The sequence below is a fragment of the Loxodonta africana genome, chromosome 7 (assembly GCF_030014295.1).
Source record: "Loxodonta africana isolate mLoxAfr1 chromosome 7, mLoxAfr1.hap2, whole genome shotgun sequence".
Taxonomy (NCBI): Eukaryota; Metazoa; Chordata; class Mammalia; order Proboscidea; family Elephantidae; genus Loxodonta; species Loxodonta africana.
Window position 1 is genome coordinate 47,635,607 of NC_087348.1, and position 27,101 is coordinate 47,662,707.

The 27,101-nt window shown below is 41.7% G+C and overlaps 1 protein-coding gene across 1 annotated transcript in view; it reads left to right on the forward strand.

The window, feature by feature from the left end:
* The window catches only part of PAMR1 (peptidase domain containing associated with muscle regeneration 1), a 94,887-nt gene that overhangs the window by 51,899 nt on the left and 15,887 nt on the right, over positions 1-27,101 (forward strand). Inside the window, exons 5-6 of the mRNA XM_003412280.4 lie at positions 2,654-2,871; positions 3,563-3,670. Of these exons, the coding sequence (XP_003412328.1) occupies positions 2,654-2,871; positions 3,563-3,670 (326 nt within the window). The remainder of the gene's footprint in view (positions 1-2,653; positions 2,872-3,562; positions 3,671-27,101) is intronic.

Consider the following 27,101-nt stretch of genomic DNA (forward strand, 5'->3'; position numbering starts at 1 on the left):
TAGAGTCCTCAGCAAATGTTTAATTTATACAGCAGTCCAAATTATAGACACTGTTCCATTGTAATTATTGATAAATATCAGAAGAGTCTTGTTTTTATGAGAACTATTCATTGCTGCATCCTAGTGCTTGGAACGGTGCAAGGTATGCCATTGTTGTTGTTGTTGTTGTTAGTTGCCATTGAGTCAGCTCCGACTCATGGTGACCTTATGTTCAGCAGGACAAAATGTTGCTCAGTCCTGCCCCATCTTCAGGATCATTTATGTTTGAATCCATTGTTGCAGCTAAATTGTGTCAATCCATGTAATTGAAGGGTTCCTTTGTTTTCACTGACCCTCTACCTTGCCGAACATGATGTCTTCCATAGATGCTCAATAAATACTTGCATGAATAAATGTTGAAAGGATTTGTGGCTCCAGTGTATCGCCTCTCTCCTGGCAAACAGCTCTTTTTTTTCTCTCTAGGGAAGCAGAGTGGCCCACTCATCCTTGAGGTTTCTAGGAATATTGCCCACTTAGCTCTTCCCTTTTCTAACCAGTGGGGAGAGTGGTAGTGATGGACATGTGTAATCTTCTAAAGCATAAACAAGCTTTCAATGAGTATTCTCTGCATGGATTAATGCATCTGGAGGTTGTCACGTACCAGACGGCTCCTCAAATGGCATGCTGTCCTCCAGGAAAGCAACCTGCATTGGAAGGATCCATTATAAAACAGGTTCATTCCAATCCTCCCAGTCAAAACTGACCCTTGGTAGCTGGTTTTCCCACTCATGGGACCTGGGGTTGGGAATGAGGCTCATTAATTGGACTTTCCTAGAGGATATCTAGTTCAAGCAGTAAGTGAGGAGCCACATTGTTCTGCTTACTGGGCTTGAGGCTGGGTCTTCTAGGGATGATAAGGGTAGGTGCTCTATGCTGCATGCTAATATTTCAGCAATTCAGGGTCCTTTGGGGGCTCAGGGGCCTCTGAATGGACCTCTCAGGGCCTTTGACAGAGCTTCATCAAGATCCAGGATGCAAAAAAAAAAAAAAAAAGAAAAAAGAAAATGGTAGAAGGTTTGAGAAGCACATCACCTGTCCAGGAAAGGACCCCAGGGAATCTGGCCCTCTTGGCCAGGGGTGATAATAATGATGGGAACACTCTGAAGCATTTAAAATAATCCTAGGCCATCTGTACTTTTCCATCTCCACTGCCATCATTCTATTTCAAACCACCTCCATCTCTTACCTGGGTTCTGCCGTGGCCTTGTACGCATCTTCCCTGTCTCCACTCTTGCCAGCTCTGTGATTTTATCTTCTCCGAGTAGCTAGAGTGATCCTTTAAAATCTTAAGTCATTATTCCCTTGTTGAAACCTTCCAGTGGTTTCCTATGGGACTTGGACTAAAATCTGAACTCCTGACCGTGCAGAATCAGGTTCCTGCTCTCCTTATTCCCCTCTTCTCATACCATTCCTGCCCTTATCCACCACCCTCCAGATTCCCTGACCTTGTTTCAGTTCCTCAAACACGCCAAGCTCATTGCTGCCTCAGGGCCTTTGCATTTACAGATTCCCCTGCTTGGACTACTCTTCTCCCTGACCTTCACATGGCTGACTCCATGTCTTCATTGAAATCTCTGCCCCCAAAACCATACTTTCTGCTTTTCTGAACTGATGTATCCCAAAGTTTTCAAATCCAAGACCCCTTTAGATAAGCACAGATTTCCCAGATCTCGCACAACCCCGAGATTCTGATATGGTGCTACTTTGTCAACCCTTTGGGGTGAGAATTATTGTTACCCAAAAGATAATTACCTTCTGATCCTTCAAGCAGAAAAGAGTGTACAGAACTTTTCTGCCCCATTACTTAGCCTTGCAAAGCAATAGGTGCTTTTCCCATTTTCCAAGAATAAAATTATAGTATTCATTCAGTCATTTATTCAACAATATTTGCTAGGCACCACACAAACAATGAAACCCTGGTGGTGTAGTGGTTAGGTTCTATGGCTGCTAACCAAAAGGTTGGCAGTTCAAATCCACCAGGCACTCCTTGGAAAACTCTATTGGGCAGTTCTACTCTGTCCTATAGAGTCGCTATGAGTCGGAATCGATTCGATGGCAATGGTTTTTTTTTTTTTTTAATGCAAACAATGGTGGAACAAGGCAGTTAGATTTTCACCCTGTCTTCAAGGAACTTACAATGTAATGGAAGATACAGGCAAAAAACAAGTCAACAAGATCAAGATGATAAGTTAAAATTTGTGTCAACACTGTGAGGAAAACAGGGGACCCCCTAGAAGGAGTGGTCAGGAAGCCTGTTTGAGGAGGGGATATTTAAGCTGATGCCTGAAGGATGGGAAGGACCCAGCCATGCAGGTTGGGAGGAAAGTGAACTTGGAAGAAGGGCCAGCATGTGCAAAGATTCTCTGAATGGAATATGGGACCCCCTCTCCACCTGGGTGTGCATGTGCACACACGTGCATCCAGTACATATACACATACCCCTCCAGTAAAATTCATCTGAACTCAAGCTGTCCAGGACCATTTTTTAAACCAGATCAGGCCAACTGCCCCATCCTTTCCCATGACTTGCTCATCATCTGGCTTTGAACATGTCGATGGGTCTTTGGACTCACCAACGCTCACCTGTTTCCTTCTGTACCATTTCTACCTGCAGGTTTGTTATGTTGAGCCTGGAATTTGACTATATGTGCCAGTATGACTATGTTGAGGTCCGTGATGGGGACAACAGTGACGGCCAGATCATCAAGCGTTTCTGTGGCAACGAACGGCCAGCTCCTATCCGGAGCACGGGCCCTGCACTGCACATCCTCTTTCATTCTGATGGCTCCAAGAACTTTGATGGCTTCCATGCCATTTTTGAGGAGATAACAGGTAAAAGCCATGGAGATCAGTATAGCACTTATGGCTGTGTTCCAGGCAAATATCTCCTTCTGTGTAACTCCCTTTCTCCCTGCTTGGGCTCATTAAAACCTAGCATGCTGGGCTCCCAGAAGCAACCTACATATTGAAAATAAGAGAGAAATGGCAAGGTGTGTTTCAGAAAGGCCCATCCAGTACCAGAAATAGAAATTATTATTCCCCTTTTACAGGTGTGGTAACTGAAGCACAGAAAGATTGGGTAATTTCCCCCAGATGACACAGCAATGAGGGGTGGAACCAAGCGTTTGTACAAAAGCAGTCTGACTCTGGAGCTCTCACTACGAGGCCTTTCATGGTTCAGAGCACTAACTTTGGATCCTCAGCGGATCAGGTCCTGAGCAATGGTGTTATAAACCTGCTCAGCATCAGAGCGACACGCAAACTTCTACTGACAGGTGGTAGCTGTGCCTGAGGTGCGTTGGCCAGCAATCGAAACCACGCCTCCTGCATGGAAGGCCAGAATTATACCCCTGAATCACCAGTGGCCCCTTGGTTTAGGCATTCCCAAATGATTGTAACATGAATTTAGTAAGATGAGTGAAAAATACAAGAAAACTTTCATAGACAAGTAAAAGACTCCAGGCTTAAAAATACTGACTCGACTGCTCAGTGGCACTGAGGGAACTTGCCTTTTCTCTTACAGCCTGTTCTTCATCTCCTTGTTTCCATGATGGCACGTGCCTCCCTGACAAAGCTGGATCTTACAGGTGTGCCTGCTTGGCAGGCTACACCGGGCAGCACTGTGAAAATCGTGAGTATTCCTCCAGAATGGAAGTTAAGGTGTCACTTAGGGCTGGCATGGAGAAGGCTTTGGAAGCTTACAGGGTCTTTTGTTGCCTTGGTGTCAAGGAGGGCCATCCAAGATGGCGTATAGCGTGGACTCTCCCATTGAGTGGTTTTCAGGAGGGCAGGGCTGCCTCTGCATCACGTTGTCTGGAATCGCCTAGGTTTGCTGACTGATGCTTTCAGCTCTCACATGATGCAAATACTTCTCAAAAGATATACCCTCAATGGCCTCAGAGATTATCCAAAGCTCAAATACACTGAGAAAAGATCAACAGTGGAAAAGCACCGTCATAAACTCTTCTAAGCTTAGAGTTTGAACTCCCTATCCATGCCAAGATCTGCCTAGAGTTCTGACCTAGAGAGAATTCGTCCGTTTGTTTATGTACATAGTGTATGTTGGGGGGCGGGTGTTGACAGATGGTAGCTGTCGTTTATGCTCTACTTATGCGCTAAGCACCACATTTGGCACTGTCTTAGTTACCTAGTGCTGCTGTAATACAAGTTGGGTGGCTTTAAAGAAGAGACCTTTATTTTCTTACAGTCATGGAGGTTAAAAGTCCAAGTTAGGGTCTTGGCCATGTAGATTCCTTCCTTGTCAGTAGCCCCAGGGGTTTCTTGGTTCCTTGGCATTCTTTGGCTTGCAGACAATACTCACATGGTGTCTGTCTTCCCTATTTGTGTCTCTGTATCTATTCTGGTTCTAACTCAGAAGTGATCAGGTTTAGCATCCACCCTGCACTGGTATGATGTCATTAACATAACAAAAGAAAAGCTCTATTCCCAAATAGGATCACATCCACCGGTAGAAGGACCAAGAATTCAACACATATTTTAGGGAGATTCAATTCAATCCATAATAACCAGATACTTAGAAAATGATGTTCTGCTTCATAGTTCTTGCCTTGTTTGAGTCTGCTGTATTGTGTGCAAGGCAGAGCAGAAAAATATTGCTTTTTCTTTGTTTCAAGAATTTGCATGTAGCATGATTCTAGAGTCTTAATAATGGCAAATCCTGAGCAAATCTCTGCAGATTCAGAGATGGAAATGGGGGGGGGGGGGGGAGAAGGAAAGACTTTAATTTCTTGATCAACTGAACAATATTAGAGCTTTGATTTAAAAAAAAAAAAGGCAAAATTGCAGAAAGGTAAAATATCACCAAATAAGCCAAATGCCTTTAAGAAACTGAGTCAAAGCTGGAGGGATGGGGAGAGGGGAGGAAATTGGTCTAAACTGGTCCAAAAATTGTGATGGAAATATTTATGGGTAGCTTGCCAGCCAAAAATTCAGACTTCATTGTTATTCTATCTGGGGGGTGGGGGTGGGGGTGGGGGGGACCTGTAATGAAAAAGGAATGTAAAGTAAGTCATTATGAACTTAGTCACAACTTGATTCACAAACTGTCTCAAATCACTTTAAAACACAGACATAGAATGGCAAGAGCATTCTCTCTTGTCCGTTTTCAAAATGTTCCCAAACCACAATTCCCACAGTACAACGTGGTTGTAACTGGGTAAAGATATTGGCAGCGGATATCTGATATGCCATTTGCTAGCATAAATACAGGGCGAATGTATGTTTTATTGTTTGGCTATAAGATTCAGGTTTGTTTTTCCCTCAGGAATTTTGGCACAGGTTCCAAATAACTCAGTAGGGGGAAGCATCACAAAAATTGGCTGAAGCAAAATACCGTTTTTCTAGAATAGTCTGTTAGAAAAACAAACAGAAAAGAGATTTGCTTTATTGTTTTCCTCATGAGTATATATCAATGAACAAACTAGAAAAATATTCCTGGAGAGAATTCTTCAAAACTATGAAGAAACACAAGCATTCTGGTATTCCCCAAATGCTTAAATGCCCAAATTGGACAAGGCACTGGTTAAAAAATAGCTTCAAAAGCATAAAATCCAGTATTAGTGAGAATTTTATCATTTATTTCTGTATTACCAAATCTGACGAGGGGATATTACTTCACAGATGGCACTTTAATGGTCTACCCTCACAAAGTCTTTGTGGAAAGTCAGGCCTGTACCAGTCGCCATCAAGACGACACTGACTCATGGAGACCCCACGTGTGTCGGAGCATAACTGTGCTCCGTTAGGTTTTCAGTGGCTGATTTTTCAGAAGTAGGTCACCGGTACTTTCTCCTGGGGGTGGACTTGCATCTCCAGTCTTCCTGTCAGCAGCTGAGTGCTCTAAGTGCTTGTATCGCCCAGGGGATCTGTGGAAAGGTAGATTGCTCATTTTGCAGATGCAGGAAATGAAGCAGAAGGGTGCAAGAGACTGGTCCCCATCAAATCCAAAACCAGAGGCTAGAATTCCACATTTCCCACTTGCTTCGCAATCCCTCAGATACAGTTCTTGCCACGTGGCTTGGTGACACCTCAGACAACTGATCCATGAACTCTGGTTAGCATCGTGTCTCGCTAGGGAGTCATCTCAAAAGACTTCCCTTCCCAGGTAAGGTCTGTTTGTCCCTTCCAAAGAGAGTCATGACTGATTGTCTTTGATACTAGCTATTCTCTTTATTTTCTTTGTATATGTATGTGTCTATAAGTGGAAGTGGAATAGAAATAGATTTTTACTTAATTACAGAATATATATTTGTAAAAAATAAACAGTGCAGAGGTGTATAAAATAAAGAGAACATTGTTTTTCCTGACCAATCCTGGTTCCCAGTGGAACTGCTGTTAACAACTTGGTGTGTTTCATTCAAGACTTCTTTTTTCTATGATGTGCAAACTGGAGTTATCTATATGTCATTATTTTAAACCAGTGGTTCTCAGTGGTGGTAGGGGTGATTTTGGCCTCTAGGGGACATTTGGCAATGTCTAGAGACATTTTTGTTGTCATTATGGGGGAGGAGGAGATGATGCTGGCATCTAGTGGGTATAGCCTAGGGATGCTGCTAAACATGCTACAGTGCATGGAACAGCCCACTATAATAAAGAATCATGAGGTCCAAAATGTCAGTAGTACTGAGGTTGAGAAACCCTGTTTCAAGCAAAAGTGGATTAAAAATTGGCCCCATGTTATGGCCATTCAAAAACTTGACAGGAAGTCAGGGGACTGTATGGATAAGGGGTTAAGGCCACAACACTAGTTTTACAAATTAGATGATTATAGCAAACCTTTCTCAAGGTCCCAGGGTTTAAGAAAATGCTTCCGAGGCTTCTTAAGTTGTCTGTGTGAACTGACCTTTTCGAATCACTGCTGGACACTATATTTCAGTTTGTTATTTTCAATACCAATGTCATGGATATTTTTCCATATCAATGCAGGTAGGTCTTCCTCATTTGAAAAAATGATTGCGAAGTGTGGATGTATGTACAGTCATGTATTTATTCAGTCTCTTAAGATGGACTTTTTTTTGAACACTTTATTGTGCTCTAGGTAAAGGTTTATAGAGCAAGTTAGTTTCCCAATCAATAACATATATGAATCGTTCTGTGGCATTGGTTGCAATCCCCGCAACGTGTCAGCACTCTCCCTGTTACTACCCTGAGCTCCCAGTTTCCATTCATCTTGTTTTTCCTGCCCTTTCCTGCCTTCTCATATTTGTTTTTGGGCATATGTTGCCCTTTTGGTCTCATATAGATGATTGTTCTAAGAAGTGCTTTCCTTATGGGTGTTACTGTTTATTTTATAGGCCTATTATTTGGGTGAAAGTTTATCTCTGGTAGTGGCTTCAGTTTCAAGTTAGAAGGGTGTCTAAGGGCCACAGTCTCGAGGGTTCCTCCAGTCTCTATTGGACCAGTAAGTCTGGTATTTTTTATGAATTTGACTTTTGTTCCACATTTTTTGCCACTCTAGCTGGGACCTTCGACTATGATCCTGGTCAAAGCCATCAGTAGTGGTAGAGTGGCACCATCTAGTTCTTCTGGTCTCGGGCTAGTGGAGGCTGTGGTTCCTGTGGTCCATCAGTCCTTTGGACTAATTGCTTCCTTGAGTCTTTAGTTTTCTTCACTCCTCTTTGTTCTGTTTGGAAAGAGACCAATAGTTGTACCTTAGATGGCTACTCACAAACTTTTAAGACCCCAGATGCTACTCACCAAAGTAGTATGTAGAATACTGTTTAAGATGGACTTTATATTGTTTTTAATTTTTTACTATTACAAGGAGTATTGCAGTTAATATATTTCTTTGTACATATGTAGAGATTTTTGTAGGAGGACCCTTGATGTCACAGTGATTAAGTGCTTGGCTGCTAACTAAAAAGTCAGTGGTTTAAACCTACCAGCTGCTCTATGGGAGAAAAGACCTGGCAGTCTGCTTCTGTAAAGAATACATCCTTGGAAACCCTATGGGGCAGTTCTACTTTGTCCTATAGGGTCTCAATGAGTCTGAATTGACTCGACAGCAATGAGAAGAGATTTTTGAAAAATAAATTCGTAGATGTTGAACAGTTAGTCCAAAGGGTACACATATTTAAATGTTTGAGAGCTATTGCCAAAGCAGTCGCCAAAAGGCTTTACCAGTTTGCAAGATGAGCCATTATAAACACCAGCCCTCAAAATATGAATTAGGACCTGCATTCAGAAACTAGTATCTGTCCTTGTTAACCTGGACGTGGATTTATTTTCAGAGGAGTGCCATGGGTCTGAAGAGAGGTTTCTCGTTCAGACTTTGTGGGGTAGTCAGTAAAGAACGTGAAACAGTCCAGCGCAGGTTTGGCCTCATTCCAGTCGCCCGCTGGTTGAGTCCCACATAGTGAAGTCTTCAAGCGCCTCTATTCCCAGGCCTCTCCTACCCTATGTTGTTTCCCAAAGAAGAGAAACTTTCCCCTGCTACCGGGTAACCTTCTCTGGGAGTGGAACAAGGGGAGTGGGCCCCCTCCTCAGCTTTGGGGCCAACCTAACCTCCTGCCAGCACCTTCATTGACCCCCAGCCTCTCTGGCCCACCATGTAAGAAAATGGGGCCCCTTTTTTTCTCTGAAGTTTCCTGTTTCTTTGTATGGAATACGACGACAAAATAAGTTCTCGAGTAAATGGTCACAATCTTGTTTTGAACAAGTGGAGAGCAAGGGATTCATTGCCCTGCTCCAGTTTCCATGTTGCTTTTGTTCCTCTGGCCCAGTTGACGACGCTGGGGTTCCCCCCGTGCATCCTAATGAAGGACGATGAAACAGGCTAAACCTTGGGGGCACAATGCTCACACTGCGGGCTCTGACGTGCTTTTGAACAAAACAAAACAGCTTCCACCAATTAAAGAAAAATGGTGACTCTGGATTCATTTGGGTTTTGGAGCATCTGAAGTTTTCCCACTGGCCTGTCCCAAGGACTGGGAAGAAAAGAGCCCAGGATGAGAGGCACACTTTATACTTCAGCTTTAAAGGGGAAACTCGCATTGCCCATCAGAATAAAGTGATTAAGATTTTAGGGTTTTTCACGGACACATTAACGCTGATGCAGTGGGAATTTGCGGAGACGCCCAGTGGGTAGCAATCATCTCTCCCATCATAGGTGGAAAAATAATATGCTGCAGGCTCAGTGGGATTCATGCAGATTGTTCTAAGATCTCTCAGGTGAGGTATTTTTAAAAATGGAATTATTTACAGACTTTTTCACAGTTTTAAAGGCCCATCTTATCTTTAGTACTTGGAAGACAGGTGCATCTTTGTTCATAGTACGATGATACATCGGGTTAAAGAGTTATGGTTGGAAAGACCTTGTTTGGCTCTGGGTTTGCAATTTATCAGCCAAATGACCTGGAGCAATCCATTTAACTCCTATGAACCTCAGTTTCTCCACTTATAAGTACCAGATACCTCTCAGGGTGTTTGTGGAATTGAATGAAATGACCCACATAGAGTACCAAGTTGAGTAATAGGAGTGGTTAGTCATATTACTAGTTTCAGCTCTATGTTATGGCCATTCAAAAGTTTGGCAGAAAGCAGGGACTCTCGGAATAAGGATTAGGGCAACAAACTGGTTGCTACAAATTAGATGATTATAGTAAACCTTTCTCAGGGTCCCAGTATGTAAGAAAATGCTTCTAGACCTCTTACGTTTTCTCTGCAAACTGACCTTTCCGAACCACCGTTGGACACTAAGTATCGTTACCACCAAACCTGCATATAGGCAGGAAAGATCTGGATTTAAAGGATAAGTAATGATGCCCATATCATTGTCCTAAATGAATCCTAGATCCCAAGAGAAGACTCACATATCGGGTATCATGAATGGGGAGCCTTTGTAGCCAGGGCAGCCTGGATATGGAGCTGCTAGAGATGATATTTGGAGTAATATGGGGAAGGAACTAGATTGGAACACTCCGGTGTCAGTTGCCCAAAGCATTGTGTTAGGTGGTCAGACTTCCTTTTTTTCATGGAGTTTCAACAGCCATTCATTTAACACATAATGGGCTGTGTATCAGTCCCATGGTGGTCATTTGGAAGACTGGGGTTCCAGAGTATCACATAGGTATTTTATAGAGAAATAGGGAGGAAAGGAGAGTGTCAGTGATCTGGCTTGACTTCTTATACAGGCAAGAGGGATAATTCCATGGAAAATAAATCCAGGGAATCCATAGTTATTACTTCCAGAGCCTTCAGAGATTGGGGAGCCCCAGGAAGATGTTTACTGAGCAGTTTCATTAATTAGTGAGCTGCTAACTTCCTACACATCACCTGAGGTTCCCATCTACTCTCCCTCTCTAACATGGACATAAAACTCTGACATCCTTCTTGTTATATTCAGAGAGATGCTATTCCATTCACACTTAGATCCAAAAAGCAAAAGCTGTCACTGAACACAGTAGAAGTTGCCCTTGTATAGTTATCAAAAGGCTGTTTTGTTGTTTTAAATTCAAAGGAAGTTTCCTTTTCATTTGGATCATTCGTTGTTGAGTGAGTCCAAGTCTACACAGACCAAATGATGTCTCATCATTAACTCTTCTGGGCTCCATGGCCCCTGTGGCCTCTTAACCAAAGCATTCCCATACCTCATTCAGGGTTAAGGTGCTTGGGGATTACCATATAAGGGGTACATTTTGCTAATCAGCAATTATTTTAGTATGGAGAGCATTCCAGTCAAATAGCAGGAGTACAGGTGAGGCTATGTAGATAATTCTCCAGCCTGATTTTCTCCAAGTGCTTGGAATGGGGTGTCCATCAATGTGGAAAGGGCCAGACCTGCCATTTTTTTTGCAATTGCTTTTCTTCTTGTCTGCTCCTTGTCAAGGCCTTCGTGCCTTTTGCTTTGGCAGATGAGGTCACTGAGGTAGGGCTTAACGCAAGAGGCAGACTTATTTTGGTTCTAAGAAGCAATCCATTAGAGCTGGGATGGGCCATCTGCCCACTGAGGAAAGGAGGAGGAGGATGCAAAGAGGAGATCAGCGAGCGCACAGCAGAATTAACTTCAGGCCACCAGGGACCCTGACTCAGCCCGTGACAAAGGCCACGGAGCCACCATTTCTGCCTTAAAGACTCCTGCCATGGTGGAGCATCTCCTACCCGTCCCTCACTCTGCTTCAGAAGATGAAAGCTTCCTCTTTGTAAAACACAAGGCATCCTTGTTGGTTGGCATCCCTGTATTAAAAACAAGAACATGAATAAGAACAGCAATAAAAACAACAGTTATTATTATCTAAATTCTTAATTTCGGGGTCTATGCTTTATGTGAGATTGCCTTATTTAATTGTGACAGAACCCCCATGGGATAGGTACTATTGCTGTTCCCACTTTACAGATTCACCCAGTCAAACATTTTTGAGTATCCATTAGGTACCAGGCACTGGGGAAATAACCAGGGCCATTCAGCGTATTTTTTCCCTTCTGATTGGCAATACCATGAAAAAGCCCAATCTTAGCCCTTTTCTAGCATGCAATATACTCCCTGGCTACAACTTTTTCTGGTGGGATGTTTGGTAATGGTGATGACAGTTACTGAGAGCTTCTTGTATACCAGGTGCACTGGGCAGGACTTGGATGTGCTCAGCAGTTCAGGACTCTCCTACAAGGTCATTGTCTTCATCCTCAAGGCTAAACAGAAGAGATTTGCCCAGTTCAGGCATTTTCATGGTGAGCATTCTTACAGTTTGAAAAATTGAATACGAATATCACTGGGGACATTTTCACCAATAGTTTAGAGTTGCTGTCTCCCCCACTCCAGGAGCTGACTTCAAACCTTCTGAGATTTGTACAAGCCCCACGAAGACTTTACCAAACAGATCCTCTAGGTAGAGGACAGCTACGTTGTTTTTAGTTAGATGGGCTACCCACCTACTCTATCAAATGGGGACATGTCAGGTTGATTTCATACAAGAAGCGAAATGACCAAGATTTTCTGAAGATGTTTTAAAGTTGACCTGTCTTTTAAGCACAGGCAGTTTCAACTGTGTGATTAAATAGGCCAACCAAACACCGGCAAAGTGGTATCCGAAAAACACAGTGTACCAGCGGCCAAGGACAATACTGATTAAGATCAAATAGCTAATTGTGAGTCTCAGCCTCCAAATTGCTGCCAGATGAATAAATAGCAGTGTGTGCAATCCAAGCATAATTTCACATGGATACTGTCTCATTCACACCCACAGAGGGCTGGAAAACATCAGGGGACAGAGTGCCATTGGCTGGAAAAGGATAAAAAGAGTTTTCAGTGGGTATTACATCACCAGTCGATGTCATTATTCCTGCTTGGTGAAGACCTTTGTGGGAGTAAGAGATATTTGCCACCAAACTCAAATATAAGCTGAACAGAAAAAACCAAGAAACAGATGAGAGGCATCCAGGCTGTCTCTGAGTGTTGGTCTTGTGCTAAGCCAGGCTTCCAGATCGAACAAAGCCTCAGTGAGAAGTTAATGCCTTTTGCAAACAGAGCAGAAATTCTGTCACAAACTGTTTCCTTGATTTTGGTGACAAGTGAGAATGAGTGGATACCAAGAGTATGCTAAGAACTGAGATTAACACCCATTCAACCCCCACCGGCTAGATAATGAGGTAATGAACTTTGTTGACTTTGGATCTGTTTCCCTCACTGGGATGCTCAGAAAATCTCACAGCTCTGAAACCCAGCTCCTATTAAAGAGACAGAATAGTACCTTGACTTAGTTTTTTGCAGAGGCATCTGTCTGGCTACCATAAATATTTCATTAACATAAAACTTGAAAAAAGACGTGTATGGTTTTTATGCACAATTTTGTAAATCACCTGAAACCATTTCTGAAAGCAAACAAGGTATAAATAGTAACAATGAAAAGAAAAAAGTCATTTGGGAGCAGATCAAGGACAATCAAAAGGAGGTGGAGTGGGAGAATTAAATTCAGCTTCAACTGTTGTGTCACACCAAATGATCGACCTCAATGTCTCTGATTTTGAGTTTCCTGGCAGTAAAGGCAAAAAGAGAAACGCTGTCAGTAGTCTAGCTCTCATTGTCTATTAAAAGAAAATAAACTCAAGTTCACCTGGAGATGCAAATATTGTCCATTTTATTACAATCCCTGCTTCCCTTTCCTTATCTGAAGGTGTTGTTAGGTGCTGTCGAGTTGGCTCCGACTCGTAGCGACCCTGTGTACAGCAGAAGGAAACACTGCCCAGTCCTGCGCCATTCTCATAATCCTTGTTATGTCTGAGCCCATTGTTGCAGCTACTGTGTCAGTTCATCTCATCAAGGGTTTTCCTCTCTTTTGCTGATCCTCTACCAAGCATGATGTCCTTCTTCAGAGACTGGTTGCTTCTCAAAATATGTCCAAAGTACACGAGATGAAGTCTCACCATCCTTGCTTCTAAGGAGCATTCTTGTTGTACTTCTTCCAAGACAGATTTGTTTGTTCTTCTGGCAGTCTGTGGTATATTCTATATTCTTTGCCAACACCTTAACTCAAAGGCATCAATTCTTCTCCAGTCTTCCTTATTCAGTGCCCAGCTTTTGCTTGCATATGACGCAATTGAAAATACCATGGCTTGGGTCAGGCCTACCTTAGTCCTCAAGGTGACTTCTTTGTTTTTTTTAAGAGGTCTTTTGCAGCATATTTGCCCAATGCAATCTGTTGTTTGATTTCTTGACTGCTGCTTCCATGGGTGGTGATTGTGGATCCAAGTTAAATGAAATTTCTGACAACTTCAATCTTTTCTCCATTTAACATGATGTTGCTTATTGGTCCAAATGTGAGGATTTTTGTTTTCTTTATGTTGAGATGTAATCTATACTGTAGGCTGTAGTCTTTGATCTTTGTCAGTAAGTGCTTCAAGTCCTCTTCGTTTTCAGCAAGAAAGGTCATGTCATCTGCATATCATATGTTGTCAATGAGTGAGTCTTCCTCTAATCCCCATGCTGCATTCTTCCTCATACAGTCCAGCTTCTCGGATTATTTGCTCAGCGTATATCCATATGTTGAATAAGTATGGTGAAAGCATACAACCCTGATGCACACCTTTCTTGATTTTAAACCACATAGTATCCCCTTGTTGTGTTTGAACGACTGCCTCTTGGTCTATGTACAGGTTCTGCATGAACTCAAATGTTCTGGAATTTCCACTCTTCACAATGTTACCTATAATTTGTTATGATTCACACAGCTGAATGCCTTTGCGTAGTCAGTATAACACAGGCAAAGATGCATCTGACATCAGCAATGATATCCCTCATTCCACATACTCTTCTGAATCCGGCTTGAATTTCCGGCAGTTCCCGTCAATATACTGCTGCAACTGTTTTTGAATTACCTTTGGCAAAATTTTACTTGTGTGTAATATTAATTAATTATATTATTTGATAATTTCCACATTCTGTTAGATTGGATCACCTTTCCTGTCTGTCTTCTTCACTCCACTCCTGGAGCTTCTTTGGATCACTACCTAAATAAACTACTTACACTCAAATCCTTGTCTTATAGCCTGTTTCTGGGAGAACACAACCTAAGGTACCTCATGGAAGTATTTCTTTTGGAGCTAATTAAACTGTTTTATGCTTCTTGGGACAGAATGCACCCAAAAGCATTTTCGAGTTTTCAAGTTTCTTGGGAGACTACTTATCTCACTAAAAGTATATGCTGCCCTCCAGTGGGGGGTTGTATAATGGTAAAAAATGAAAGAAATGTTCTTTGGTGAAAATTCACTAACGTAGAAGCCTTAGGCATGAGGCAGTACATCCAGGAAGTGTGATTAGGTCAAGCTTTTGCTCCTTGTAAGCATATTTGTGGTTTCCTGTGTGATAATTAGGGAGTCCTGATGGGTTTGAGTTTTTGTATGTGTGTGTTTGGAAAACCAATGTAACAAAATGGAAGGTGCCATCCTCCAAAGACCCTTGGGACAGACAGAGCCCACTAAACATTGCATGAGACTACCACCAATGGTTTGTGGGAAAATGTATGTACATATGAAATTTTTAAAATCCATATTACCGACTAAAAATTTAAACTCAATTAGAAAGCATGCATTCCATGAATGAAAATGCATGCCATCATCAAAAAATGCAAAACACTAAAAAAATGGAGCTTAAAAGGGTTAATAAAGGGTAAGGGCTAGAACTTAGTGAAGCTAGATCATCACTTGATTGTTTCTTTAGAAGATTAGGTAAGATTAGGACCAGTGCTGAATAACCTACATTTCAGGGTTGCATTATCTAAATAATAGTCCAAATAGGAACCATCCACATTTTTTATTAAAACAAACAAAAAAACTAATGTTAGACTGAAGAATTGTTATCCTGCACATGCATGCACATACACACAGTGTACCCTGTCTGCCATCCATCCAGTCCCTAGATTAAAAAAACAAAACAAACACGAAATCTATTGCTGTCGAGTCGATTCTGACTCACAGTGACCCTACAGAACAGAGTAGAACTGCCTCATAGGGTTTCCAAGGAGCACCTGATGGATTCAAACTGCCAATCTTCTGGTTAGCAGCAGTAGCTCTTAGCCGCTATGCTACCAGGGTTTGCAGTCCCTTTTTAGATAGGGTAGTGCAAATATTTAAGCTTTCAGGTACTAGTGGTTCGAATCCACTCAGAGGCACCTCAGAAGGAAGTCATGGTCATCTACTTCCAGAAGATTACAGCCATTGAATGCCCATGGAATGCAGTCCTACTTTGATACACGAGTTGAAATCAACTTGATGACAACTGATGTTTTACACACACACACACTGAGAGACACTTCTCTGTGCATCAGAGCTAGCCCAGTCTTTTATATGGGGAGTGAGTGGAGATTCCAGTGATGTTTATGGAGGGAGCCAATAATACCTCCCAAAAGGACTTGGAACCTTCTGAAGGATATGGGCAAAGTCTGCCATATAACATTTTTCAGACAAGGGTTTCCAAATGGCTGCTTCCATTATAAAGAAGCATCACTGGGCCTCCTGTAAGTATCCTGTCTTTTGTAATTATGCCCCTGATCAGCTGGCTACAATGCATTAACTGCATGTGCCCTGGTTAAATGCTGATCTCTGCATCAGCTCTTCTGTCTAGCACCACAGGGAGAACACAGATGTGATAAAACTTGGAGCTCAAATTCCGGTAAATCCCCAATGCTTATTCATAGAAGAATCATCTAAATTAGAACCTGGTTCCATTTTCCCAGGTTCCCAGGTTTAACATGTAGATTAAGAGATTTTTTCTTTTTTCAGACAACAGAGCAGGCTAAGTGCTATCAAGCCAGTTCAATCAATGGTACCTGATGAAATCTTTGTTGCAACTCTACAGTCAACTGTTGGGGCAGGTATTTGCTAAGACCCTATACCCTATTTAAATTCATTTAAAGCCCCATGATTAATGATTACCTTTAGTTTATTCTCTAGTTAGTGTCCTATCTTTTGATTTAATTTTGGAAGCAAAGTTAAGAAAGGTGCTAATTGCTATGATGAATTGTTCCTGATGGGGGAAAAAAAAATTCATTCTCATCTCTCTACTCCGCCCAAAGAAGTGAAAATGATTTTCCTACAATGACATTTCTTAAAGTACTAGCTGAGCTATTAACTAGTTGCTTGGTTGAGGAAGATTTTTTGGGGGGGAATAAGTAATTGGAAGGAAGGCCTTAAAGCATTCTTCACGAACCAATTTTTCATAAGGGCATCACCAAGGCTGGGAAGAGCCTTGAGATATCTAAACTACCTTAGTAGAATGAACCATAACTGACATTTCTTACACTTCCTGGTTTAAATAGAAAACACCCATGGTAGACAGAAAAACATCTGCGATTGCCTTATCTGCTTAGGACAAAGGAGACTCTCATTAAATATTTGATGATGCAAGAAAATGAATCAATCAAATCAATAGCAAACAACACTTTATCAGTTCTTCTCTAAAGAGCAACATGCTGGACTTTCAAATTGTAAAGCACTGGTTGGATTCTTTGGTTCCACAGGGCTTTTTATAGATCTTGTTTTCAAACTTGAAGTTAAAGGTTTGAGACCAAAGCAAAAGGAAAAGACAGATATTCATCAGAGGCTGGTGTATCATATTCAAATTCTAGATTCAATTGGAGAAAGATATTTTTATGGTCAGGGGTATTCTGGTGGATAGAGAAATAATGAAGTCTGTTGTCTTGGCATGGCTGAGATCTCTGCCTGAGTTTTGTGATTATCTGGGGCACGGGGAGGTGAGCCTACTCCCTACCGTGGAATGAAGAGTATGGCCTTCCTTTCTCACATTCAGTATTGATGATCTGACTGAGGACACTGAAAATGTGGTATTATTAGGATGCACTAAACAGCCACATTTCCTAAGATGGTCTCCACATTGTCCTGACATACTTCCTGATGCCTCCATTATCATGCCCACTTTTATACACCTTCTGAATCTGACCATCTCAGCTACATTATATTGAGTATGAATCATAGTGTATAAATTAGGTAAGAGGGGAAAAAAGACATAATTTTATTGGCTTTAAATGAACTTAAATCTAACTCTAAGACTTATAACTCAGGCTTCTGAGAAATTCAGTCTCAGTCATTGTTAGGGCTTTCTCTGTGCCCAAGGATTGTATAAAGGTCCCTGGTTTTATACAAACAGCGTCAAATCATCAGGGAAAATCCTCTGATTGTGGCTCCTAGGTCTACACTGTTTGATTTGTGGAAGCCCATTGTCTTAGACCAGCTGATCTCTTCTGGTAAAACAGCTCTGCTGGCATGGGGCTGACCTGGAGCCTTCGAGTATCTGCTGAGGCTAGAAGCCCTCCTACTAGGATCTGGCCTCTCTAGTTGCCCAAACCAGTCATCCTCCCCAAGATCTCCTCACCTCCCAGGAGTGCTGAAGGGCCTACAGGCCTTCATACCCAAGGAAGACAGCTGGCCTCTCTGGGGTCTTGTCACAGGAAGTATGAAGGGCCTGATGCCCGGGGCTGAGAAAACTGTTTGAAGCACAGAGCTCTCTTAGGTTAATTTCTCCCTGAAACAGACCCTGAACCAACCATTTGCCTCACGGGATTTATTGAAGGAGGAATTCCCAGAATCAACCAGTGAAGGAGTAGGGGTACAAGATAGGGAAGGGGAAGAAACCAAACAAGGGTATGATTTCACCTGAGCTCACGGACACAGCCTTGATCCCATGGATGCTGGGGAGTGTAAATGATACCTCCAGGCAGAGGAGCTGGGCTTTTGTATCTACACCCATCAGTCATTGGCTGCACGCAACCATGGGGGTGGTTTGAGGAGGACAAAAAAGTCCTAGGCACTCCTCCACTCTCCATATGAGCGAGATGGCACTCATACCCTCTGAAGATTGCAGGTTCCAGTTGTCAGCAGAAAAGCACACATGTAGAAGTTGAGGGATGGGTGCCCTGAACTGGTAAAGGGATATAAGGGGTCCTGGGTGGGACACCAATAGTGTTCACTACAAGAGCCGTCACAAAGCCATCCACATATCTTTCTGTAAAGAGGTGTCACAGTGACTCATCTCATGCTAATGACCTGAGGAAAAAAAAAAAAACACTGGTGGAGAAGGTCTGTCTTTAAGTGTTTATCTGAAACAATACCCCAGAGAAGTGTACTCCCAAGCACTGTTTCTGTTCACGAAGTGGCATGTGAGGGCATTCAAAATTTGGTGTGTTTATGTCCCAGGCAGAGTCCCAAAAGTCACAGGGCAATGTGCTATTTATTATTAATCATGGAACATTTTACTTAACAAAGCAGGAGCTCGCTGCTCATTCAGGCCAGAGATGCAGATGTTTTAAATTCTCATCTGACTTTGCATGAAAACATCCATCCCACTGAGGAGATTTGAAAAGAAACACAAAGCCCTTGAAAAATCAAAGAGAAAAGGATCGTGAATCTGTTCAATGGAGAGATATAAAGGTTTCGTAAAAGAGAACCCAGAGAAAAAGAGATGAATTTGAAATCTAACTCTGGGGAGGAGCTCTGATGAGATACACATGGGCTTATGATCTCAACAGGTAGATGTCTAAACTGGAAGAGAAAAGGGTGTAGGGGAGAAACCTTAGTGTTCTCTTCAAAAGCATCATAGGAGGGAGACACTACAGCTTTGGAAAGTACAGAAAATAGAATAATGCCCAGTGACTGATAAAGGAATCCAATATTAAAGCTTCATTGTACAGGATTAAGGGAGGTGAAATTACAGAGACCATCATGGTTGGTGCTCAGAATTCTGAGTCAACACACATGCATGTGAAACAGGCCTGGAAGCCCATCTCAGGTAGACCAGGAGGCCGGAAGATGGAGTGGAAAATTACTTTGCTCAAGCAGGCCAATAATAGGGCCTTAAATTTCTCCGTGGATTTTTCTTTATGGTATATAAATTTGAAGAATTGATTTTTAAGGGCAGTAGTTGGGTGGTTTGTAAATAAATGCAAACAAGGGAAAAGGAGACTATGTGTAATTTGTTACTTCTCAAAACCGGCCCAGCCAGACAAAGGTTATTATCCCATTTTGCGGAGGCTTAGTGTGATTACGTAATTTTCCCAGGCCCTAGGTCATTAAGTGGAAAAATCTACGAATTCTACTCTTTATCCTTTCTTTCTACTCACCAACGAATAGTTATTGAAGACCTTGTTGTTAGGTGCTGTCAAGTTGGTTCCTACTCATAGGGACCCTATGTACAGCAGAACAAAACACTGCCTGGTCCTGAGCCATCCTCACCATTGTTATGCTTGAGCCCACTGTTGCAGCCACTGTGTCAATCCATCTCATTGAGGGTCTTCCTCTTTAACGCTGACCTTACTGTGTGGGGACCTACTGTATGCTTATTCTGGACACTAGGGAACCAAATGATTGTTTGAGCTCATACCTGTCTGCTCCTGAAGGCCATTCTTTTTCTGTCAGTGTCTAGTGACTAGCCTCATTTACATGTGAGCTCATGAAAAGTTAGATTACACCATCATGTAAAATGCTAAAGAGATTTTCATGGGGTATAGAGAGTATGGAAATACAAAATCAGAGATGGAGGATTTAATGCTATGTTTAGAGGCTTAGCAGGGAGGACCCAAGCCACTTTGATCCTTTATAAAAAAAATAATAATAAACAACCTTTAATGTTTACAGTTTCTGATTATAAAATTTGAAAAAAAGTGTAAACAAGCCAAAGTCAATCTTAAAAGCCAGAGATAACGATTTTAAATTATATAACATAACATATTTTACAGTGTGTTCATCTAGTCTTTATTTTTCCTTTGGCTGCTTTACATTTTTTCTTCGGTTTTGACTTTTAACAATTTTACATAATATGTCTACGTGTGGTTTTCTTTTTATTTGTCTGGCTTGGGGTTCATAGGACTTTGTGAATCTGTAGGTTGGTGTTTTTCCACAGTTTTGGAAATCTTTCAGCTGTTTCTCCATATTGTTTCTACTCCATTCTCTCTCTCCTCTTCTTCTAGGATGCCGATTATATGTATTTCTTAACTTTGTCACCATGTATCCTGTCCCCCTTACATTTTTCCGTACATTTATCATCTTTTTGTATTTTTTTTTTTGCTGTGTTCTGATTTTTTTTTAACCTACCTTTTAGTTTATTAATACTCTTCAGCTGTATCCAATTTGCTATTAAACTCATCCACTGAATTTTTAATTTCTGTCATTGTTCTTTTCAGTTCTAGACTTTACCTTTGGTTATTTTTAAGTTTCCAGTTTTCTGCAGAAGTTCTCAATCTTGTTTTTTATTTTCTTAAACGTATCAGCATAGTTTTTAAGTTAGTGTCATATAACTACATTATCTGGATCCTTTATAAGTCTGTTTCTGTAGTCTGTATTTCTCTGGATGTTTAGTCATACAGTCTTGCTTTCCCTTAGACCCTAACTCAGAAGCATCACTCAGCTCTACCCTAGTGACATTTCATGAGCAATAACTTAAAAACAAACAATAATGTTTACTCTATCCTAAGATCTCATCAAGTGTAAGATGCAGCATTGATTTAATGATGTCTTTTCTGGGTAGATGAGAAAAAAAAAATACCGTGTGAAAAGTACATATGTGACCTGATTTCAGAAATGTTACATTATAAGAAACATGCATCTAAGAATAAAGGAAATACAGTAGTGTCCTCATTCTTGGGCAGAGGTATTGTAGTGGGAGAAGCAAAGGACCTGAGTTGTCCTAAGGGCTTGTTACCTTCAAGGGCTCAAGAACTTTTCAGTGTTCCTGATAGTCAACCCCACATTAAATATAATGGAAATATGATCCATGGGAATCATGGGGTGGGAGCCTGGTGAACCATGGAAGCAGTTTCTAACAAGGAGAGAGAAATCCAGCCATCAGGTTTACCTGCCTAAGCCAGGAATATATTCTGGTGCAGGCCTATTAACTAGAGTATATTTTGTTTTCTTTCTTTATTCTGGGACTAGTTTCAAGTTTTTATCTTTTGTGGCAATGACACTCAGTCTGGGGTGTCGTGGCCGTCTTGATCATGAGCTCTGTGGAGCTTTAGCTAGCTTTACCCAAAGAATTTGGTCTTTGTCCTTGGTTTCTGAGAGATAACCTCTAAAACCTTAGCATTTCCCCAGTGATTGGAGTCCTTGTTATCCACGTCAGCTCTAGACTACATCTACTTAACAGGATATGCTGATGAGGTGACTCTGAGGTAGGAGCTGGTCAGACCAGAAAAACGCACTATGTCATATAAGCCTAGTATGGGGGGGGGGAGTGGTGATTGAGTTCAGCTATGTGGGCAATGATTCAATTAATGAGATCCCAATATAAAACTCTGGATACAGAAGTTCAGTGAGCTCCCTGCTTGGTGATAGACATCAATGCATAAGGGAGGGTAGTATATCCTTTGAGATATGGACACTGTATGTTGGGAACCCTCCCACATCTTGCTCTATACATCTTTTCAACTGTATCATTTTTGCTATAATAAAACTGTAATAATAAGTATAGTGCTTTTCTGAGTTCTGTGAGTTCTAGTGAATTATCAAACCCAAGGGAATAGTGAGGGCTAGCAGGTCAGAAGTCAGAGTGGCAGCCCTGGGGACCCTCAAGCTTATGGCTGGCATTCTGAGGGGATAGAAGGAACCCTCAGATTCGAAGCCTTGCAGGTCAAAAGTGGGAGGGCCGAGAGACCCTGAGCCTATGGCTGGCATCTTCAAGTCTTGGGCAGACTTGGCAATCTGGAGGACTGGGCCCTTTAACTTATGAGGTCTGACTTTGCTTTGGTGGTTAGGGTCAGAGGAATAAAACTGCATTTGCAGTTGGTGTCAGAACAGAATTGATTTGCTCAAGCTCTACCAAAGCTCAAAATGAATGAGGAACCACACTTGAATTGCACAAATCATACCCCTTAGATAGAATAACTGGCCACAGATTCAAATGCCTGCCAGAACCAGGGAGCCAGATAGGGACTATGGTCAGGTGAAGAACCCAGCCCCATCTAAGCAGAAAGCCACTGCTCAGCTCTAGTTGATTGTTGCCATGTGGGAATTTAGGATCAGAATTTCCAGGTCTGAATTTTGTCAGGAGTCAGAAATACAGGTTTTTATGTGAAATGTCCCAGTTTTTATGTTGACAATTAATTCATTTAAACTTGCAGGTACAAGAAGCCGTGTTTTTGAGATGATTGCAATCTAAGGGCCCCAGTGGGTACCTTCTCAACTACATGTGCAGCACTGAATGAGAGTATTCTACAAGAAGATAGCCCCCTACTACCAAAGTAACACAGAATGGTTTTACTGTCTCTTTCTCCCACGTCAAAGAGGCATTTGTGAAAATATAATAACTAGGGTTTTCTGAGTCCACTTGAAGCTTCAAAATTGAATTTCCTTCTCTATAATATTTCAATATTTTTAAATAACTCATCTGTGGGGTTCTGGTTTTACCCTTAACATGGGGTTTTGGATTCACCCACTAGAGAAATTACTCACATTGCAAGGCCCAAAGGCACACTGAGAATCATTGAGATCATCTGCTACATGGTCTATTGGCAATCTTAGACAGCAAGGAATTTGTATCACTTTAAACACTTTGCCAAACTGCACATAGGAAAATTATTAATTTATTTTTAATCCTCAAATATTTTGGAAGTATTATCTGACTGAAGATTTTTTTTCTTGCCTGGAGGCAAGCAAATAAGCTGTTTAAAAGGTAATTGGGATAGTTACTGAAAGAAAAAGCATGTCAAATGCAAAACTGCATGCTTAGGAACTGTTTTATACAAATGAACCTCTTTCTTAGAAGAAATGATTGAATAGAAACCAGGGAGGCTGACACAGTGGTGGCTACCCAAACTCTGGACAATGAATGAAGAAGACCAAAGAAGAATTGATGCCTTTGGATTATGGTGTTGACGAAGAGTATTGAATATACCATGGACTGCCAGGAGAACGAACCAATACATTTTGGAAGAAGTACAGCCAGAATGCTTCTTAGAAGCAAGGATGGCAAGATTTCATCTCACGTATTTGGACATGTTATCAGAAGGGACCAGTGCCTGGAGAAGGATATCATACTTGGTAAGGTAGTTGTTATGTTGTTAGGTGCCGTCGAGTTGGTTCCGACTCATAGCGACCCTATGCACAACAGAACAAAACACTGCCTGGTCCTGCGCCATCCTTACAATCGTTGTTAAGCTTGAGCTCATTGTTGCAGCCACTGTGTCAACAATCCACCTTGTTGAGGGTCTTTCTCTTTTCCGCTGACCCTGTACTCTGCCAAGCATGATGTCCTTCTCCAGGGACTGATCCCTCCTGACAACATGTCCAAAGTATGTAAGACGCAGTCTCGCCATCCTTGCTTCTAAGGAGCATTCTGGTCGCACATCTTCCAAGACAGATTTGTTCCTTCTTTTGGCAGTCCATGGTATATTCAATATTCTTTGCCAACACCACAATTCAAAGGCGTCAACTCTTCTTCAGTCTTCCTTATTCATTGTCCAGCTTTCCCATGCATATGATGCAATTGAAAACACCATGGCTTGGGTCAGGCGCACCTTTGTCCTTAAGGTGACATCTTTGCTCTTCAACACTTTGAAGAGGTCCTTGCAGCAGATTTGCCCAATGCAATGCATCTTTTGATTTCTTGACTGCTGCTTCCATGGCTGTTGATTGTGGATCCAAGTAAGATGAAATCCTTGACAACTTCAATCTTTTCTCCATTTATCATGATGTTGCTTATTGGTCCAGTTGTGAGGATTTTTGTTTTCTTTATGTTGAGGTGTAATCCATACTGAAGGCTGTGGTCTTTGACCTTCATTAGTAAGTGCTTCAAGTCCTCTTCACTTTCAGCAAGGAAGGTTGTGTCATCTGCATAATGCAGGTTGTTAATGAGTCTTCCTCCAGCCTGATGCCCCGTTCTTCTTCATATAGTCCAGCTTCTCGTATTATTTGTTCAGCATACAGATTGAATAGGTATGGTGAAAGAATACAACCCTGACGTACACCTTTCCTGACTTTAAACCAATCAGTATCCCCTTGTTCTATCCGAACAACTGCCTCTTGATCTATGCAAAGGTTCCTCATGAGCACAATTAAGTGTTCTGGAATTCCCATTCTTTGTAGTGTTATCTACAGTTTGTTATGATCCACACAGCCTAATGCCTTTGCATAGTCAATAAAACTTCCTTCTGGTGTTCTCTGCTTTCAGCCAGGATCCATCTGACATCAGCAATGATATCTCAGGTTCCACATCCTCTTCTGAAACCGGCCTGAATTTCTGGCAGGTCCCTGTCGATATATTGCTGCAGCCATTTTTGAATGATCTTCAGCAGAATTTTGCTTGCGTGTGATATTAATGATATTGTTCTATAATTTCCACATTCAGTTGGATCACCTTTCTTGGGAATAGGCATAAATATGGATCTCTTCCAGTCAGTTGGCCAGGAAGCTGTCTTCCATATTTCTTGGCATAGATGAGTGAGCACCTCCAGTGCTGCATTTGTTTGTTGAAACATCTCAATTGATATTCCATCAATTCTTGGAGCCTTGTTTTTCGCCAATGTGTTCAGAGTAGCTTGGACTTCTTCCTTCAGTACCATCAGTTCCTGATCATATGCCACCTCTTGAAATGGTTGAATATCGACTAATTCTTTTTGGTATAATGACTCTGTGTATTCCTTCCATCTTCTTTTGATGCTTCCTGTGCTGTTTAATATTTTCCCGGTAGAATCCTTCACTATTGCAACTCGAGGCTTGAATTTTTTCCTCAGTCCTTTCAGCTTGAGAAACACCGAGGGTGTTCTTCCCTTTTGGTTTTCTATCTCCAGCTCTTTGCACATGTCATTATAATACTTTGTCTTCTTGAGACTCCCTTTGAAATCATCTGTTCAGTTCTTTTACTTCATCAATTCTTCCTTTTGCTTTAGCTGCTTGGCGCTCAAGAGCAAGTTTCAGAGTCTCCTCTGACATCCATCTTGGTCTTTTCTTTCTTTCCTGTCTTTTCAGTGACCTCTTGCTTTCTTCATGGATGATGTCCTTGATGTCATTCCACAACTTGTCTGGTCTTCCATCACCTGTGTTCAATGCATCAAATCTGTTCTTCAGATGGTCTCTAAATTCAGGTGGGATATACTCAAGGTCATACTTTGGTTCTTGTGGACTTGCTCTGATTTTCTTCAGTTTCAGCTTGAACTTGCATATGAGCAACTGACGGTCTGTTCCATAGTCGGCCCCTGGCCTTGTTCTGACTGATGATATTGAGGTTTTCCATCATCTCTTTCCGCAGATGTAGTCAATTTGATTTCTGTGCATTCCATCTGGCGACATCCATGTGTATAGTCACCGTTTATGTTGGCGAAAGAAGGTATTTGCAATGAAGAAGCCGTTGGTCTTCCAAAATTCTATCATTCGATCTCTGGCATTGTTTCTATCACCAAGGCCGTATTTTCCAACTACTGATCCTTCTTCTTTGTTTCCAACTTTTGCATTCCAATCACCAGCAATTATCAATGCATCTTGATTGCATGTTCGATCAATTTCAGACTGCAGCAGCTGATAAAAATCTATTTCTTCATCTTTGGCCCTAGTGGTTGGTGTGTAAATTTGAATAATAGCCATATTAACTGGTCTTCCTTGTAGGCGTATGGATATTATCCTATCACTGACAGCGTTGTACTTCAGGATAGATCTTGAAATGTTGTTTTTGATGATGAATGCAACACCATTCCTCTTCAAGTTGTCATTACCAGCATAGTAGACTATGATTGTCTGATTCAAAATGGCCAATACCAATCCATTTCAGCTCAGTAATGCCTAGGATATTGATGTTTATGCATTCCATTTCATTTCTGACAATTTCCAATTTTCCTAGATTCATACTTCGTACATTCTAGGTTCTGATTATTAATTGATGTTTGCAGCTGTTTCTTCTCATTTTGAGTCGTGCCATATCAGCAAATGAAGGTCCTGGAAGCTTTACTCCATCCACATCATTAAGGTCGACTTCACTTTGAGGAGGTAGCTCTTCCCCAGTCATCTTTTGAGTGCCTTCCAACCTGGGGGGCTCATCTTCCAGCACTGTATCAGACAATGTTCCGCTGCTATTCATAAGGTTTTCACTGGCTAATGCTTTTCAGACGTAGACTGCTGGTCCTTCTTCCTAGTCTGTCTTAGTCTGGAAGCTCAGCTGAAACCTGTCCTCCATGGGTGACCCTGCAGGTATCTGAATACCGGTGGCACCGCTTCCAGCATCACAGCAACACACAAGCCCCCACAGTATGAGAAACTGACAGACATGTTGGGGGAGTAAAGTAGAGGGTCAGCGAAAAAGAGGAAGACCCTCAACGAGATGGACTGATGCAGTGGCTGCAACGATGGGCTTAAGCATAACAATTGTGAGGATGACACAGGACGGGGCAGTGTTTCCTTCTCTTGTACATAGGGTTGCTATGAGTCTGAACCGACTTGACAGCACCTAACAACAACAACAACAACAACCCAAACTCAGTAAATACAGATTGAATTCTTCAGAAGATTCACTCTATTCTGTTAAGCAAGTCATATTCAGTTCTGTTCATTATCCATTTTAGAAAAACATGTTACCTATCTGATTATTTCTAGAATATAGCTAAAATCCTGTTCAGTGC